We start from the raw sequence: 19,184 nt of genomic DNA on the forward strand, positions 1-19,184 counted from the left end.
CATTCGTGTAGTTTCATAATTGGCATTGTTTTTCTTTGGTTACATGCACTCATTAGATGGAAAAACCTGATTTAGTTTCTTTCAACGATATCAAAAGATTTGAAATGCCAACTGCCACTTTTATTACAACGGGATATAATAATTAACATCATTTGTGTACATAGTTGAGAAATGACAACCAAGGAATCAAGCTAGAAAGCATTAAAGCAACGATTTTATTGTATTTTTAATTAGTTGATGAGTTGCGAACGAACGGTTATCCACTTTTCGCCCGTTGGGGGAACAATTAAAATAAAACGAAAATAAATGGAATTATGTTGTTGTTGGTTCACCCTTGTCTTGTGGAAGTAACAGAACAGAACAGTGAAGATAATGAATGTTTGGTTTCAATTGTAAAGAATAAATGGTAGACCAATACATGATGATGCCCTTTGGTTGCCAAATGTGACTGATGTGTGCTGTCATGTATTCTTCTTTCTCATCAGATGGATATCAAAATTATGTTGAATATGTTAGAGATATAAATACTTAATTATCATTAACAAGTATCATATATGTTATGTGTGTACCTATGATATGTAGGCTTCATTTGGTATTATAAAAAAGGAGAGAAAGGAATTATGATGGAAGGAAAATGTGCAATATATATATATATATATATAATTAATGTTTCGTATGACATATGGATAAGAAATAAATATGTGAACTCTTCTCGAATATTATTTTCTCTCATTAATTTTTGAAATAAATAAGAAAAAAGAGAGAGTGTTTTATAAGAATATAAAGACGAAAATATTCTTGTTTGTTAAATACCCTTTTATTAGGAATATATGTATCATTTTATATGCATATCTTTTTTTGTTTTGTTTTTAATTTCATTCACCTTTACCCAACTAAATAATTCACAAAATCATCTCACATTATATTAATTTTTTTTTCTTCCCTTTCATTTTGCAAACCAAATATACCATTAAGTTAGTTTATAATTTAGTATTTGTGTTGGAGATGTGATTTATAATTTTTAAGAGTTTTTTTATAAAAAAAAAATAAAGAACATTTTTTAGGAGATAAACTCTTAAAAACATTAATAATCTTGTAACAAAACATGTTTTTATCTAATTAATTTATAAGCTGGTTTGATTAAAGTAAAAACATTTGATAAACTAATTTATTTCACTGTTTTATAACTTAATTATAATTTAGATGCTTGCAGATTAAACTAGTATAGATGACAAGTTATTATTCTTTTTATCATATTTATCCATATATTCGATACAATTTCACTTTTATCGTTTTTTCTTCATATAATTTAAAATACTATGTTGGAATGAATAAATTATATTTAAAATTATATAAATAAATATTTTTAAATATAAATTATATTTTAGATACATGGTTATAACACAAAATTACTCTTATTTATTGATAGTTTATTTTAAAATCTTAATATCTAATTAATAAATATTTATGATAAATAAAAATTGAATCAAATGATAATTAAAAGAATTCTTATAAGCCTTTTTGTGAAAATAAAAATTCTCTAAAATTACTCTTCCATAAGATAGTGGTTTGTATTTAATATAAGATTGAATGATTGATTTAACATTTAATTTTGTCAAACACATTCATTACCATATAAATATAAAATACATTTTAAAAATATTTTTATGAATATTTTAATTAAAAAAATTATGCAATAAAATTAAAAAGAATAAAATATAAAGTTTTTGAAACTTTCTTTTTTAGGTAAAAGATTTTAAGATTGATTTTATTGATAAAAAAATACTTTTGGTGATTTATTAACGCTGATCTTTAACTATGATACCTAAAAGTTATAAGGTCAATCTTAATTAATTAATTTGCTTAACAAGTACCAAAAATAACAAATAAAGTAAATTACAATCACATTCTATTATCTTCTCTGACACAACTCTCTTACTTTTTTTTTTAATCTCTACAAATACAATAATTTCTTTAATTATGTTAAAAAAAATTACATTAATATTGATACCTTTTATACGACTAATCATCCTCTCTATTTCTCTCTCTCTCTTCATGAAAAATATTTATGTATTTTATACACCAAAATTAAAATAATACAAAGAAATGGACAATAAAAAAAATGAGACATTCCAAATTCCTTTTATACATTGCACCAATCACTCTCGAATGTAAAATAAAAAAATAAAAAAATACTCTCCCATAAAAAAATATCATAAATTAACATTAAACAAGTAAAAAAAAAATTATGTATATATAATTTCACAAAACTTGAAGCAATAGTAGTGCAATATATTTTGCCGTGAAATAGACCATATAGGTGCTGTTTGGATTTCAAGTTCTAGATGTTTTATGTTTATTATCACAAATAATGTTTTGAGGCACACCCAGTAGCACAGAATAATATAATATATATATATATATAGTGGAACCTGAGGGTAATGTTAAGTCGCATTCAACTTGACCTGGAAAATGTTATCTAGTAATTGTAAGTATATAATTAGTAGAGTACGTAGGGATGAAAACAATTGATGAAGAAACAGACAAACAAATGAAGTTGCTCAGAACCTCCATTTCTCGAACTTATCTGCGAATGCGACACAACGTGCCCACTCCCTTTCACACTTCATCGAATCACTCATATCTTCCATTCACTAACTTGATTAAATTTAATCACGGATCACCCCTTTTAAATTAACAAACCATACTATTGCTTTTTAACTCTAACATGCAAAAGCAACAGCTTCATACGAAATTTCCATCCACGAACTAAGAAAAGCACGTTGATAGTGTGTTTGCCAATAGTTAAAGGCGGCATGGGGAACTTAATTTAACGTAACCTTTTTTTAATTTCTCCCGTTTTCATGATCACAAGCATGGAATCAGATTGAGATCGACGAAACACTTTCATAATAATGCAATGTTGTTACCATAACTAGATGGTTTACCCTCTCTTGTATATTCCCAAAAGAAATCATTACGCACGAGTTTGCAGTTTCAAGTGAGGCACACCCTAACAAAATTCAACTATCATTCTCATGCTCTCACTGGTGCCAAGAAAATGCCATGCCTTTATTCAAAAAGATAGAGGAATTATTAAAGTGGGTGGACCCTCATGGGCTAGTATGAATCTTTTGACTAGACCTGTAACTGTTAGTTATTTCTACTTTTTTCTCTTTTTTTTTCTTCTTTTTTTTTTTTCTTTCTTTCTGGTCTTTATATTGTTAATTAATGCTTCACAATTATATAAAAGCCAAAAATATATATAGCACTAATCATTGAAAAAACCTAGTAACACACAATTTTACAACCATCCCAGAAACCTAGCTAATAACCTAATAATACTGCAATTCTCAAGTTGTCACCACCATCAACGGATATTGTTTTTCTTTTACCCTACTCTTCGCTCACCTTTTCTTTTGCACCATCACATTGATCTTCTTCAGCCTCCTTCTTTGGTTAGTGGTAACTGGTAAGGCAAGTTTTGTGTTGAGAAAAAAAAATATGTATACTTTGATGCGATGAAAAAAGATAATTTTTCACATTAATTAGCTTTAGGTTTATGTCTAACGTGCAACCATTACATTCTACGTAAATACATTGCTAACCTCCTTGTATACTACTACATTGATCATGATTGCACGTGAAAAACGTATAATTAACTTTTTTCGTAATTAATAAACTCCCCTTATTTTTAGATGGATTATTAGCTCTTTTCTCTGCATCAAAGTTGAATATAGATGTGTTAATAATTCAAGAGCTGAATAAATTATTTCCACATGGATTTTCATCGGTCCATTTTCTAGTTTGCTATTTGCGGGACTAAACTGAGCTTAGGATTCGGTCTACTTTGTCACGCAGGCAATATCTTTTTTTTCCTTTGACGCCTTTGATAAAATTAACTTATAAATTGATTAAAACCTTATAAGTTATAAATTAGAAGTTAAATTGAAAATTTATAAGCTAATTAATTGAAATGAAATGTTTGATAAAATCAGTTAATTAATATAAAATAATATATTTATTTAATAAAAAGAGAGACACTAACATATAAATAAAATAATTTTTAAATTAAAAATTAAGGGTTAAAAATAATTTCAAGTAAATTAATGATAATAAAAAGAAAGACAAAAAAAATACTAACCTATAAAAATATAAGCTACTTCAATTAGCTTATAAAAATAAGTTTAAAACTTTAAAATAAGCTTGCTTACTAAATAAATTTATTTTAGTCAAAGGAACTTATAAACTAATCAAAGGGGCTTATAAGTTCCTCAAATACTTGTCAAATACACTCTTTGTGTGTAACTAGTAAATTATTAACTTTTAGGGCTTTTAAACCGTTGATTGATCTATAATAAATTTTGGTAACATAATTAAATATTTTTATGTTGGTGTGATAAATAATTTAATATTTATATGAGATTATATTTTGAAGAGTAAATTATACTTTTAACTTCTATAATAGTTTATCAATAATGGACCATCTGACTTGGTTGAACCAAACTGGCCCATTCCAAACCCAAACATGTTCACAAACTTGGAACAACCTTAGTTATGACTCCTTTACCCTAACTAGCTCAGAATTTGAGGGATTTATGTATTGCCCAACTCAACCAAAATGAGTTGACCTTCTCCTACTCGTTCACACTGGGTCTCCAACTCATAATCATGAAGTGAAATCCTAAGCGATCAACTCCTAATAACTAACACGATATCTTGACATAAATATCTCTTAGAATATTATAATTAAGAACATTATATTTACCTAACAGAATATCTTCACTTATGAGGGACAAGATCTCCACACAACATCTTAACTTAAACATCATCTTAATTTAGATATCATACAACATTATATTAAAAAACCTAGAGATTCGATCTTAATCTCATTCTTAACCTAGGTTAACAAACTAGAATGTTACATTTCACATACTAATTTTGCAACTAGTTAAGAAAAGAGTAAAATATGTTTTTAGTCACTCTAAAATTTTAAAACTCAACTATAGTCCTTTAATTGTTTTTGTAATATTTTGGTCTATCTAATTTGAAAATACACCATAGTTGATCCTTAAAGTAATAAAAGTGCTATTTAAATAACTTAAAAAACATAAAAAATGGTGTATTATCAAATTAAACAAACCAAAATAAAACAATGTTTTTATAAATTAAAGCCAAACTTACAATACTTTAAAGATACCGAACACAAATTTTTCTCTAAAAAAACGCACACAGTACTCTCTCTCTATGACATTAACAACGTTAGAATTCAAGATTTCATGCATAATATCCAGAACTCTCACCATCATCTTTTTTTTTTCTTTTTTTTTGTCTATACGTGTACTTAAATTTTTTTACTGTGTGATTATTTCAATTTAAAAATAATCATATATCATATCCTAAATCTTAATTTATTATGAGATAGCAAAGCATTTTCCTTGACCATATCTACAATCAGATGCTGAACTGCTGAAGAGTTATGTCACTGTACACTACAACAAAATTCATTTTTACCGACAATTATTTACCGGCAATAAATTAATTGCTTTTATTTTATTATTTAATAAAAGTATTAGTGACTAATATATAATGGTCACTAAAAATATATTTATATCACATCAAAATTTACTATTAGCGACAATTATTTTAAGAAAAACTTTAGTCCCACATCGACTAGAAATAAGATAACGAAAGAGTATATAAATAAATAATAACTCTCACCTTACAAGTTTGTTATATAAGATTATGTTAGACCTATAACTTATTATTCTAAATTAGTATGAGATTACTCATTAAACTTAAGAGAGTCGACTATTGATCAGAAAATAATATATATATATATATATATATAATTAGAAGACAACTTTCATCTTAAAGTCCCACATTAACTAGAAATAAGGTAATTAAAAAGAATATATAAGTAGAAAGATAACTCTCATCTTACAAGTCCCACATCAACTAGAGATAAAGTAATTATTTATTTTTACTCATCTTACAAGTCTCACATCGACTAGAAAGTAAAAAATGTTATAAAAAGATATACACTTTTTTCGACCATTATAAGAGTTTTTACCAGCATTTTGAATAATTGCCGCTAAATGTTTTAGCGACACTGCATACAATGGCTAATGTGAAAATGCCGGACTAAAAGTATATTTTGTTGTAGTGGTACAAACCCATGTATTGTAAAAAAATAATCATTTATTATAAATTTGAATATGATTTTAAAAAATATTATGCATTTTAATTATAATATGATATGATATAAACTTAAAATATTTGTTTTTTATGAATGGTGATTATATAAAAATAAACATTTATTTTATGTAGTATACACTCTAAATACTAATTAAATATTAATCAGGAGTAAAGAATTTAATTAGTAATTTAAAAAAAAATTGGTTAACAATAAAAAATATATTAAAAATTCGTGTTGTCAATATTTCTTCGTGAATCTATATATTCTACGGACGTTGTGCATCCTACCATACTTTCCCTCAAACGGATCCCCAAAACTCGCTTCGGCCGCACTCACTACGCACTATTTTCTCCCTAAATGGACCCATATGAGTCCTTAATTAAAGCTTTAAATTCTCATGTCTCTATCTTGTAAATGAAAAAAAATATTGATCAAGAATAAATATCTCATTGATGTAGTCAATCAATCAGTTTTTTTTTTCTTTTTACAGGAATTAGTTATTGATATAATTATTTATTTACACGACAAAAAATTATAATAAATATTTTATTAAAATATAAACTGTTATATTAAAATTTACAAATATTAATAAGTATTTACAACATATAAGATAAATCTTGTATTTTTATGTCAATTAGTAATTAATATTTCATGCAATTTTGTTAACTATTATTTTTTAAAAATATTAAAATTTAATTAAAAAAATAAACTAAAAATTTGAAATAGATAAGAGATTAAAAAAATTTCTAAAAATACTTCCGTTAAAAAAAATCTTAAAAACTCAAAAATAATGTTCTCATTTAATATATTAATTCTAATTTATATATAAAGATTATTGTACACACACATAATATGAACAAAAATTTAATTTCCCATATATTTTTATGTATTAAATTATAATTTACTGCTATAAAAAAATAATTTACTAATATTAACACCTATTTATTAAATATAAAAAGATTTATCTTGTATGAGAGTATTTTTAGATAATTTTATTTTAATTTTGTAGGAGTATTTTAACTTCTTATTTAATTTAATTTTTATTTATCATAACTATTTATTAATTAAATATTAATATTTTAAAATAAATTATCAATCAATAAATAAAATTTCAATACAAATTATTTATTATAAATCCAAAATATTATTTATATATTTAAAAATATTTATGTATACTAATTTTAAGTGTAATTTATATATTCAAACATTGACCCTTATGTATATACAACTCTCTTTCCTCACGTTTGGTGTTATTCAATCCACACCTAACACATGATTTCAATTCGAGATGATTCTCTCTTCTCATATTTAATGTCACTAATCTTATGCTTGATGTAACCAAGAAAGCAGAGACCCCTTTTTAGAATCATGTTTAATGCCATGAAGGTGTGCTTGATGTAAATAAGACAGAGACTCCTTTTTAAAATTATGTTTGATGTCATGAAGGTGTGATCAATGCAATATTAGTGTTAAGGAGAGAAGAAAATGGTTCAATTAAAAAGTTAATTTGATTTTATGTGAGTAGACAAATTTTTATAATCTTCTACCTATCTTATGTATATGGGTTTTGGTACTCCTTGTACCGGTATATATAATAATATAAATATTTGTTGGCTGATAAAAAAAAAAAGTTTTACACCTAATTAGAGGTCAATCCACATGAAAATAAGCCAAATTCCAACATTCAACTAGCTATACATCACATATAAACACATTCAACACCAAAATGACTTTATAAATAACATGCAACCAACCCATCATAAGAATCAAACATTAAGCTCCATGAACAACTTTTGAGAAAATCCACAACTTTAAACCACCACAACAATGAAAATCATCATCTCATCTTCCTAAACATGAAGTAAATGGAGGAAATGAAGTCACACAACTTCGACTCAAGAACTTTAGCTCCACAAGTTTGTGAATCACCAACAAACTATTTCAATTAGCTATGAGAAAATGAAGACGAATTCCTTGTGAATCACCAACAAACTATTTCAATTAGCTATGAGAAAATGAAGACGAATCAAAGGAATGAAGGATAAAGGAAAGTGTTCGGGCTTTAGAAAATCTTTTTCTAACTTCTCTCTAATTTTTCTTAAAATATAAACTTATAAAATTTAAGTTTTAAGAAAAAATTTATATACTCCAATTCTAGTTGACTCAACTAAAATATAAGCTTTGATACCATTTCAATAAATAAATTAAAACCTAATTCACCTTATAAAATTAATTTATTATAAGACAAAGCTTTCTCTCCATTTATATATATTATTATGAACTTATTTATAGTTAATATGAAAATTTTAACCTATTTGATAAACATCTGGTAAGAAAATAAAAGAGAAGAAAATATTATTATTTTTGGTGATATTTTTCTGATAATATTATAACATTTATTATACTTGTACATTTGTAATTTTTTCCACAGGAAGTATATTAAGTGTTTAAGCTGAAACAGATAAAAATAGCGTATCATATATGAAAACTATTATTTTATGACAGACCGTAGGATTTATAATACGTATGTTTTGTAGTGGTTTTCTGAGTGGAAGTATAGATTGGTGGGCAGTAATATTATATTATATTTGATATTGATACGTATAATATACGAAGAAGAGTTGTTGGACTTGGACGCTCCCCACTTCTCTCTCCTACGCACCTTCCTTCCCACTCCAATTATTTATGTCTCTCTCTTACGCCCGATGCTTCTCACTCAGTCACTCTCCTCTCCTCTCCTCCATGGCCACCAATCACACTTTACCTGACCACCACGACTCACGTGTTTCACGCATGCACTACTACTACTCCTCCGACGACAACGACAGCGACCTCGACCTCGACCTCGACGACTACAACAACAATGTGAGCGGCAGCGCCTTCGAGGAGGAGCCGAAGAAGGCGGAGAGCGGCGGCCTGCGGCGAAAGGTGGCGGCGGCGGTGGCGGTGGAACCGAGAGGGAAGTGGGTCCAAGAATGGAACAGGGTGTTCCTGCTGGTGTGCGCGACGGGGTTGTTCGTGGACCCGCTCTTCTTCTACGCGCTCTCCATAAGTGACACGTGTATGTGCCTCTTCGTCGACGCCTGGCTCCTCATCACCGTCACCGTCCTCCGCTGCATGACCGACGCTTTGCATTTCTGGAACATCTGGCTCCACTTCAACATCGCTAGACGCTCTTTTTTTCTCTCCGCAGACACCACCACGCCACGTTACTTTGCTCTTCACTACCTCACCGCTAAAAGGACCTTCTTCTTTGACCTCTTTGTTATCCTCCCTATTCCCCAGGTTAATTAATTTACACCATTATATTCTTCGTCATTTTTTACTATTCATTCTCTGCATCCACCTTCCACTCACATTCTATGATTCATTCACAGGATTTTACATTAACATTATACTCTCATAATATATTTATGTTGAATGATAGTATCAAATTATGAACTTATTAGAATAAAATATGTTATTCAATAAAATTATTAAAATAATTAATTAATTATATAGATATATAACTTTTTTTGTTGATAAAATGTTAATTTGAGAGGAGGGTTGAAGTTCGAGGTTTGGGACACTTAGCAAGGATACGACAAATTGCATGCAACTGATTGTTGTTTTTATGCATGGAGACTGCGATGGTTACCAGTATTACACTTCATCATGTGAACGTTTTTTCACACTTACCATGTCTGCATGTGACTGTGTTTCAGCTATGTTGAAGTTGGATTTGGTATATTATTGTGGAGAGGTAGATTGTGATTAGGAGTTTATCTGATTAAGGATAACTTTGGGTCTTTCTGTCACTATACACAGAGAAAATTGAAGTACTATTTTTTTCATAAAGACTATATAAAGAGTACTTTGGACACTAATTAAAAAATTGGAAAACAATTAAAGGTAGTAATGTAAGCACCAACGACATATGTAGTAAAATTTCCGAATTGATTTCCTTTGGATCCTTGCATATCTTGTGAATATGAGAAATTTGGAACGACTCTTTTCCTATTTTTTTTCCAAAAGCTTCATTACACGTCTTTTCATTAAATTTTTTTATTTTATTCTGGCATGATGAGTGTGCATCCTAAATTCCTAATTTAATCATCATGGTTAAATTGACGAACTCCATCCAAATTTCATTAATTCATTTAATAGTATATACTTAATTGCACCTAACAATTACTAGTTCTATTTTTTTCCCATCAGTAAGCGGGTTAAAATTTTGGGTAACAATATTGTTGTGAAATCATGTATTTTAATTTCTAGGCAATTCAATGTTTGTCCAAACTAGTGTTAGAATAATTAAAGAAGCCGACCAAATAAAGGCATTTCATCAAACCCTACTCAAGTAGGGGCAAGGAATGACTATAATTAAGAGCTTTATATTTAAATGGGAGAAACAAGATATAATTTTTTATCAATTATTATATTATTTAATAATTTTATATTATATGAATTTTTTATTCAATCATTAAATTATAATTTTATATTATTTTATATATTTTGGTCAAATTTTTTTAAAATTGAGTAACAATTTAATCTTTAAATTATTCATAGTTTTACATATTTTAAAATGTATATATTATGTTAATTTTGATCTATATGAATAAAATATCAAATCACATTAAATTAATATAAAATTTTGTTTATATAATTTAAGAATAAATTTTTTTCAATCTAATAATAAGTTTTGAAAAATAATTATTTAATATTAAATTATTAGACAATATAATAATTAGTAAAAGTTATATCAATATCACTGGATTATTCTTCTCACACACATATATATATATATATATATATATATATATATATATCATATATCATATAAATTTTTATACGATATTTGCATTAATTATATATTAAACCCACATTGCTAGAGATATGCTAGCTTGTCATTATCCTTAAAAGGTAGCTCCCGCTACTTGTGTCAGCGTGACGGAAATGAAATATGGCATTATAAGGACACAGCATTTCACAATAAGTTGCCAATAATCAGAATTCCTCAAATTCATATACTACACCGTGCTTAACCATTTGTGTAATTACATTGCAGTAGTATTTATTTAAATCGCAGAAGATCTGCATCCTTTTATGGCATAGCGTGTGAACCTTTCTAGGTTGATAAGTGATAAGATAATTAGAAAATATATAATATAAGAAATAACTTTTACTTTACAAGTTAATTTTATAGAGTTAAATTAACTTAATAACTCGTATTTTAAGATGGTATTAAAGTTATCTAAATTTTTTATCTAAAAAGTTAGGTCGTTCACTATTAATTTATGTATCAAGCTTATTATTACTTAGTATGAAAGGATGTATTAGAAAAAATTCAAGTCTTGACTATTCTAAATCATTAAAATAAAATTATTTATCATTTATTCATGTACCAATGAACTTAATAGTATTAGACAAGAAAGTTATATTGAGAAAAATTCAAATCTTACACGTGGACTAAAAATAAAATAATTTTTATATATATATAAAAACATTTTTTATAGAATTGAATTAGAGCTGTACATGTAATCCACCTTATTAGAACTGAGTGACATTCTTTTTCATTTAGAGGACATATGGTCCTCAAGAATATTGCTACATAAATACTGAGCAAGTGAGCATCACTATATATATATAAAATTTTATCTAACTTATTTATATATTTGAAGCTTTCATTTCGGACTGTTTTAGATCGATGGCACCACTGCATCAGCATCAACACTGATATATATATGTACTGATGTACACAAATTTTTGTATGACATTTTTACACGAGTGAAAAACGTACGTACCAATTTCTTGTTAACTGTGAGTTTATGTAGTTAATTACGTTCTTAATATTTTTTTCTTCAGAGATTGGCTTCATATACTATACTTATAGAGTTATAGGGCTTGCAACAGTGGCAGAGTTATGTGGGAAGGAAAAAACCAAAAGATTTATTTGTATAATTTATGTTTGTGATGTGCAGATTGTGTTATGGGTGGCAATTCCCTCTCTGTTGGAGAAAGGATCAATTACGTTGGTGATGACAGTGTTCATAATTATGTTTCTCTTTCAATACCTTCCCAAAATTTATCACTCCGTTTGCCTCTTGCGTCGCATGCAAAACCTCTCTGGCTACGTTTTTGGAACCGTTTGGTGGGGTATCGCCCTCAACCTCATCGCCTATTTTGTAGCTTCCCATGTAAGTGATCATACACACCTTAATTTCTTTTCACGCCATCGTTATCTCTACATAGTATATATAAATAGAACAAGTGCTTGTATTGGAACATAATATTTCTTAATATTCTACCGTGAGATTCATAATCATAAAATAAAGGTAAATATCAAGAATATGAAATATATTTATTAATTTAGATATTTTATTATATTGCTAAGTTTTATATATAATTTTTTATTTCATTTGAGTTTCTTTTCTTTTTACGCGCGTTGTGTGTCCACGGGTCTTCTCCCAATTACTTATATTTTGGACATTAACCATGTTGAAGTGTGTATGTTAGAATCCTTGCTTTATAGATATCTACATGGGTGATTAATGATCCCATTATAGTTAAGGGCTTAAGGCGGATATAAACTCTCCCATAATTGTAATTTACAAACGATATTTTCTCGATAAGGCAATTTTGTTGAACAATGGCTTCCCATAGGGAGTTTACTATTCACTAAATTATCTAGAAATGACATGAATATTCACCCAAAAGTAGAGGGGATATCGAGGTGCTTTAAGTTGTACAAACCCTTTACAAGAAAGTTGACTCAAAGGAGCGCATTCTTTTTTAATGAATTCAAAGTTAATCAATGTATATGAATATAGACCGGACTACAAAAAGGTTAACAATAGTATAACTGTACTTCTTGATCAACGTGCTGCTGATAAGTTGATTAATTATTATCTGTTAGGAAAAATAAATCAATAGTGACCACGGGACGAATAGTCACATATAATTAGGGGGAAAATATCCATAAGTTTTTTTAATATAATTTACCTTATTCAACTCAGCTTAAAGATTTTCAAAACGTAATCAAACTTTGGATTATGGTCCCAATAGTCCAAAAGAGTAGATAGCCGTTATTTTCAAGATGAAATATTGACAACTAGACAGAACCAATGTCCTATTAAACCTACCTTTAGGGTAGCCAAAATGGTGGTCACACTATTTGTTCCCTGTAAACACAGTGACATATAGATAATGTTTCAATAAAATAAATTTTTTTATAAGCAGTTATAAAATATAATTTTTTTTCTTTTTTCTTTTTTAAGTTAAAATCAACTTATATTTGTTGATTTTGAGTAAATTACATAAATACCTCTCAAAATTTCATGAAATTGCACATATTGCTACTTGTTCTACACATACACTAACTCCTTTAATTATTTTTAAAAAATTACACCGATACCCTTTTGATATTACATTAATTTTTTTAATTATTTAAAAATTATTACATTTGATCAACATATGTAAGGAAGTTACTTAAACGTTAAATGACCAAAGGACTTGTTTCACTTACGCGCAATCTTACAAAAACTTTGAGAGAGTCTTTGTAATTTACTCTTTGATTTTTATATAAATGCACTCTCCCATTTAACTTTTTCCTTTAAAAAAATCAGATAACTTTAAGCTATAATTTTTTTTACTTTTGATTCTCTTCTTTTAGGAGTATTTATAGAGGAATTTATGGAAATAGATAGTGATATATGTGGTATAAGTTATTTTTTCTAGGTCAAGGGAAACTTCTTTAAGTAAGTGGCCTTTTGTGTATAGGCAGCAGGTGCATGTTGGTACTTGCTGGGGTTGCAAAGGGCAGCAAAATGCCTAGAAGAGCAGTGTGCTAAAGCAAGTGGTTGTGGCTTGAGAACACTGTGTTGTAAAGAGCCTATATACTATGGAGGCACCAACTTTGTAACAGACAAAACCAGGTTGGCATGGGCGAATAACAGGGAAGCAAGGTCTACTTGTTTAGATGGTCCTGATAACTACGACTATGGTGCATATCAATGGACTGTTCAACTCGTCACAAATGATAGCCGATTGGAAAAAATACTTTTCCCTATCTTCTGGGGCCTCATGACTCTCAGGTACTACCCTTAATTTTTATTTTTATTTTTTCTCTTTTGTGGTGCACTCCTGCATGATGATTTTGCATATGCTTTATGTTTGTACTCTTTTGACGAACCTTTGTTTTATTAAACGCCTTTATCTCGCTCTCTCTTCGCTCATGATCTATTCTATAGTGACAGCTAAAAGCTTGATACAAAAATTGTCAGGCCCATGTCCATATATGCTGTATATTCTCCTCCTAAAATTATTTTCTAACTTTTCAACAATACCATCGCTTCAAGGACCATTTTTCCACTGCCTTTTTACGCCCTTTTTTTAAATATAAAATAAGTTTTTCCTTTTGAAATTACCCAAATTAAAGCACATTTATGCATGTTATTATTCGGAGATATATAATTATTATTTATGTTAAAATAGTAGATAAAGAGTATGTTTAGATGTAAGTTAATTAGAAACGTTTTAAAGAATTTTTCTATCGAAAATAAAGAGTATTTTTTGATAAAAAAATCTTTCAAAAATATGTTTAAGTTTGTATCAAATAGACTCTAAAGGAGAATTACATATAATTTAGAAAGTGGGTCTAACTTAAACAATTTTTAAGGTAAGGATTATTTATTGTCTTAAAAAATGAGTTAATTAAGAGTCTAATCCAACCTATAAAAAAAAAAAGACGTGTAGTTATTATCAATTCATAATTAGAATCTAATTAAATTTTACAAAACTATGAAAATTATACCTCATTTATTTACACTAATTTAATTTTATTACTAAGCGATGTTAAATCTCCAACAACTTATGTTACACTAATTTTGAAGAAAATGCAATTATATGGGCATCGTAAGTGGTGCATATATGCATTTCAGCGTCAAGAAATATCAAATCAGGGTGTTGCTATTATTTGGATCCACGTTGATGTAGTTTTTGCTTCATAGTTACTCTAACATCGTGCTCCCTACTAAATTGTTGATTGTTGATTGTTGATTGTTGATTGTTGATTGTTGATGTGACCAGCACTTTTGGGAACCTAGAGAGCACAACGGAGCGGCTAGAAGTGATTTTCAACATTATTGTGTTGACTAGTGGCCTCCTTCTAGTCACTATGCTGATTGGAAACATCAAGGTACATGCACATATACATAATAAGAAAACGATCCAACTGTTAATTAATTAGTTATGGTGGGAGCAGCATATGATTATTAAATTAACTAGGTAGATATGGTGCATGTTGGTGACGTGTAAGTTAAATTTTGGTGAGGCGAGTGTAGGTGTTTTTGCATGCTACGACATCAAAGAAGCAAGCAATGCAATTGAAGATGAGGAACATCGAATGGTGGATGAGCAAAAGGCGATTGCCGCAAGGGTTCCGGCAGCGCGTGAGAAACTATGAGCGCCAGCGTTGGGCTGCCATGCGTGGGGTTGATGAATGCCAGATGATCAAAAATCTCCCCGAAGGACTAAGAAGGGACATCAAGTACCATCTTTGTTTGGATTTGGTCAGACAGGTAATTAATCTTATGTTTTAAATAGTACCTGCACCTTATTTTTTGAACAAATAAATTCAAAATAACATAAATTTTAGATTAAAAATTTGTATAAGATTAATCTATCAAAAAGACTAATTTTAAAAAAATAATTAAAAGGTCAATTTTTATAACAAATTTTATTTATATGTAATACAATTAAAAAAATTAAAAACAAAAAATATAATAAAATTATAAAAATATTAAAATAAGAAAGAAAAATAATAAATAATATAATTGAAAAACTAATTTATACTATAAATTCAAAAAATTAACACAAAAAAAAATTAAAATGTTTTAACAAAATATTAATATTAAACTATTTAATTATAATAGATGCTATATTAAGATAAAATTTAAAAAATATAAAAATAATATAAAAATATAAATTTTTTTATAAATATAAATTATTAAAAATATTAAATTAAAATAAAAATAAAACAAATAATTACAATAAAAAAAAAAATAAATGGCTGTACCGGGTACCGTAGAATTTTCCTTATATAAAACATTAGTCAATTGATCACTTCTTTTATCTACAATTACTTAATTAATTAAATACTGTAGTTTGTAATTCTTTCTATCGACCCAAATAAAAATACATTACACAATCATTAATAAATAATGATGAAGATAAGACCACATATATTTTACCATTAGAAATCATATATAAAACGTGTTGAAATCTTGATAGATTGACATATTAGTTAAATATCATGAACTTACATATTATAAAAATGATTTATTTAGTCAGAAATTTTGTATTTAATATTTGTGATGTGTAAAAAAGTTTTAAACTATTTACATAAGTGCATTAGTCTGTGATCCAATAATTCACAGATATCTATAGTACGACAAAAAAAGAAATTTGTTTTAAGATTTGAATGATTTATGTATGTGGTTTCCGACTACATTGAATCCATTTCCTATCAAATTTTGATCACATCTTTTTCTTTTGTGATTTTGGTTTAGAGGCCGCAAACAGGACGTACAGGTACCTTAATACACAACATTTTTATCATATCCAAAGATTAGAAACATCAAACATGACCACCACCGAACACGACACCGATATATAAACTACTAAACTTTAAAGTGGAAACATTGAAATCTTAGATATCTAATCTATAAACCCGTCCAAATTAGAGAACGGGTCAACAGAGTGGAATTTTTTCCACTCATCCTGTTTTTTTTCACTTGTTGCATTGTAATTGATTGCTTTTTTTGTTCCATGCTTGTAATTGATTACTTGATGAAGTGAATTTTCTTTTTGGTGGCCCTCTTTCTAGTTGAGATTTGAAATCTTTTGTTTTACTTTTTGTCTCTGTGTAGCGTTGGTAATAGTAATATGAACAACTAACACATACAATTCTGTTTCTAGAGAGTTAAATTGTACTATGTAAGTACCATGACTAAATGTCAAAAGCCAATGAAAACAAAACCATGGAGATTAAGATTACTACCTTAATGGGCTCTAAAGATACAGAGGCCCAAGTAAAGAGGGCTTAATTGCTAACGCGTTAATATTTGTTCAGGTGCCACTGTTTCAGCATATGGATGATTTGGTGCTAGAGAACATTTGCGACCGTGTGAAGTCACTTGTATTCACAAAAGGAGAAACAGTAAGCTCTATATATACATCCCTTTGAATCACAATATTACTAATAGCACATATTCTTAGAATGTGAGGGTTAATTATATATATACACTTTACGTGCATGCAGATAACAAGAGAAGGAGACCCGGTTCAAAGAATGTTATTTGTAGTAAGGGGTCACCTTCAGAGTAGCCAAGTCCTAAGAGACGGTGTGAAAAGTTGCTGCATGCTAGGGCCAGGGAACTTCAGTGGGGACGAGTTACTATCATGGTGTCTAAGAAGGCCCTTTATAGAACGGCTTCCACCATCTTCAAGCACATTGGTGACGCTTGAAACGACGGAGGCATTTGGGCTTGAGGCCCAAGACGTGAAGTATGTGACACAACATTTTAGGTACACATTTGTGAAGGAAAAGGTGAAGAGAAGTGCGAGGTATTACTCACCAGGGTGGAGAACTTGGGCTGCTGTGGCCATTCAATTGGCTTGGAGGAGGTATAGGCACCGTTTGACTTTGACTTCTTTGTCCTTTATAAGGCCACGTAGGCCTGCTTCAAGGTGCACTTCCATGGAAGAGGATAGGCTTCGTCTCTACACTGCTTTGTTAACCTCACCCAAGCCTAATCAGGATGACTTTGACTGCTGATCATATCATTAATTAAATTAACCAATCCATGTATGTGGATTTTGCTTAACCTAATGTATGCAGTTCTGTGGAGTCAGTTTCCACATGTTTTATCTCCTACACTCATTTATGTTACACTAGTACCAGGAAAATTTAAGGGTATTAACCAACTTCCAATAATACTGAATTTAGTCTTGTAAGTACAAGTTCTAGTGTTGTGTATGAAAAAAAAAAAAAAACAGCAATCACATTGTTATCAAAACAATAAATAAGAATATAAGGGCGTTGCATATATCTGACATTAAACGGAATATGTGTTATACTTGGGTACTTCTTAGTAATCATTCTTCGGTGCATTTTTCTTAAATTAACTGATGAGCTTTGTAAGATGAAATGCTAATTACTTGAGGTTCGGTTGTTTTTAAATTTTAGTAAAATCATTTTTCAGAACAACATTTCAGACTGTTTGGTTATGATATTTAAAAAGTGAGATGAGAAAATAATTTATTTATTTATTTGTTACATATAAGGTATTGTGTTTGAGTCAAGTATATGAAAGATTTTCTTAAATTTATTTAGTTTTTGACCGATAAGAATGGTAGATAAGGAATAACACTTTCATGACTATCGAATAGAGAATTAATGACACGTTAAGAATTCTTAGATCAAACATTATTGTCTACTTAATAATTAATCAAAACTCAATAGTGTTCAGTTTAATTTAAAACATTACTTGTCGACTTGAGAATCAACAAAGTTTATCAGAGGAGTTCATTTCTGGTGTCAAAGAATCTCTTTGAGTAAGTATGAGAACTAGTAGGATATCTCTTTAATAATTGCATGAGGTATTAAACAACTTCATAAGAAACATAAACTTGATTTAAATCTTGAATTATTTATGCTAATTTATGATTATCCTTAATTAAAATATTAGTTCTGCCACATTACAAATGCTCCCTATTTACATATATTTAAATGTCTTTTTACTAAATAGATTTAATTGAAATGATGTGTTGTCTAAACAAAAATAAAAATACTTTTAGAGTATAAATAAGATATAATACGTATGAAATTTATCATTGCACTCTTTATGTGATGTAAAAAAAATTATTATTTTCTTAATCATTACTTTTTTTAGGTCAATGATTAGTAAATTATTTAAAAATTATATCATACATCTCTGCTTGGGTT

General features: G+C 28.4%; 1 protein-coding gene across 1 annotated transcript; it reads left to right on the forward strand.

The window, feature by feature from the left end:
• Nucleotides 1-8,815: 8,815 nt before the first annotated feature.
• On the forward strand, nucleotides 8,816-18,304 carry LOC109806066 (cyclic nucleotide-gated ion channel 4). The gene is made up of 7 exons (XM_020368415.3): nucleotides 8,816-9,484; nucleotides 12,160-12,375; nucleotides 13,958-14,271; nucleotides 15,266-15,374; nucleotides 15,520-15,756; nucleotides 17,310-17,396; nucleotides 17,499-18,304. Exons 1-7 carry the CDS (start codon nucleotides 8,885-8,887, stop codon nucleotides 18,012-18,014), a joined length of 2,079 nt encoding a protein of 692 aa, XP_020224004.1. The 5' UTR covers nucleotides 8,816-8,884; the 3' UTR covers nucleotides 18,015-18,304.
• The last annotated feature ends 880 nt before the right edge of the window (nucleotides 18,305-19,184 follow it).

The sequence above is a fragment of the Cajanus cajan genome, chromosome 10 (genome assembly GCF_000230855.2).
Source record: "Cajanus cajan strain Asha chromosome 10, NIPB_CcT2T_4, whole genome shotgun sequence".
NCBI classification, from domain to species: Eukaryota; Viridiplantae; Streptophyta; class Magnoliopsida; order Fabales; family Fabaceae; genus Cajanus; species Cajanus cajan.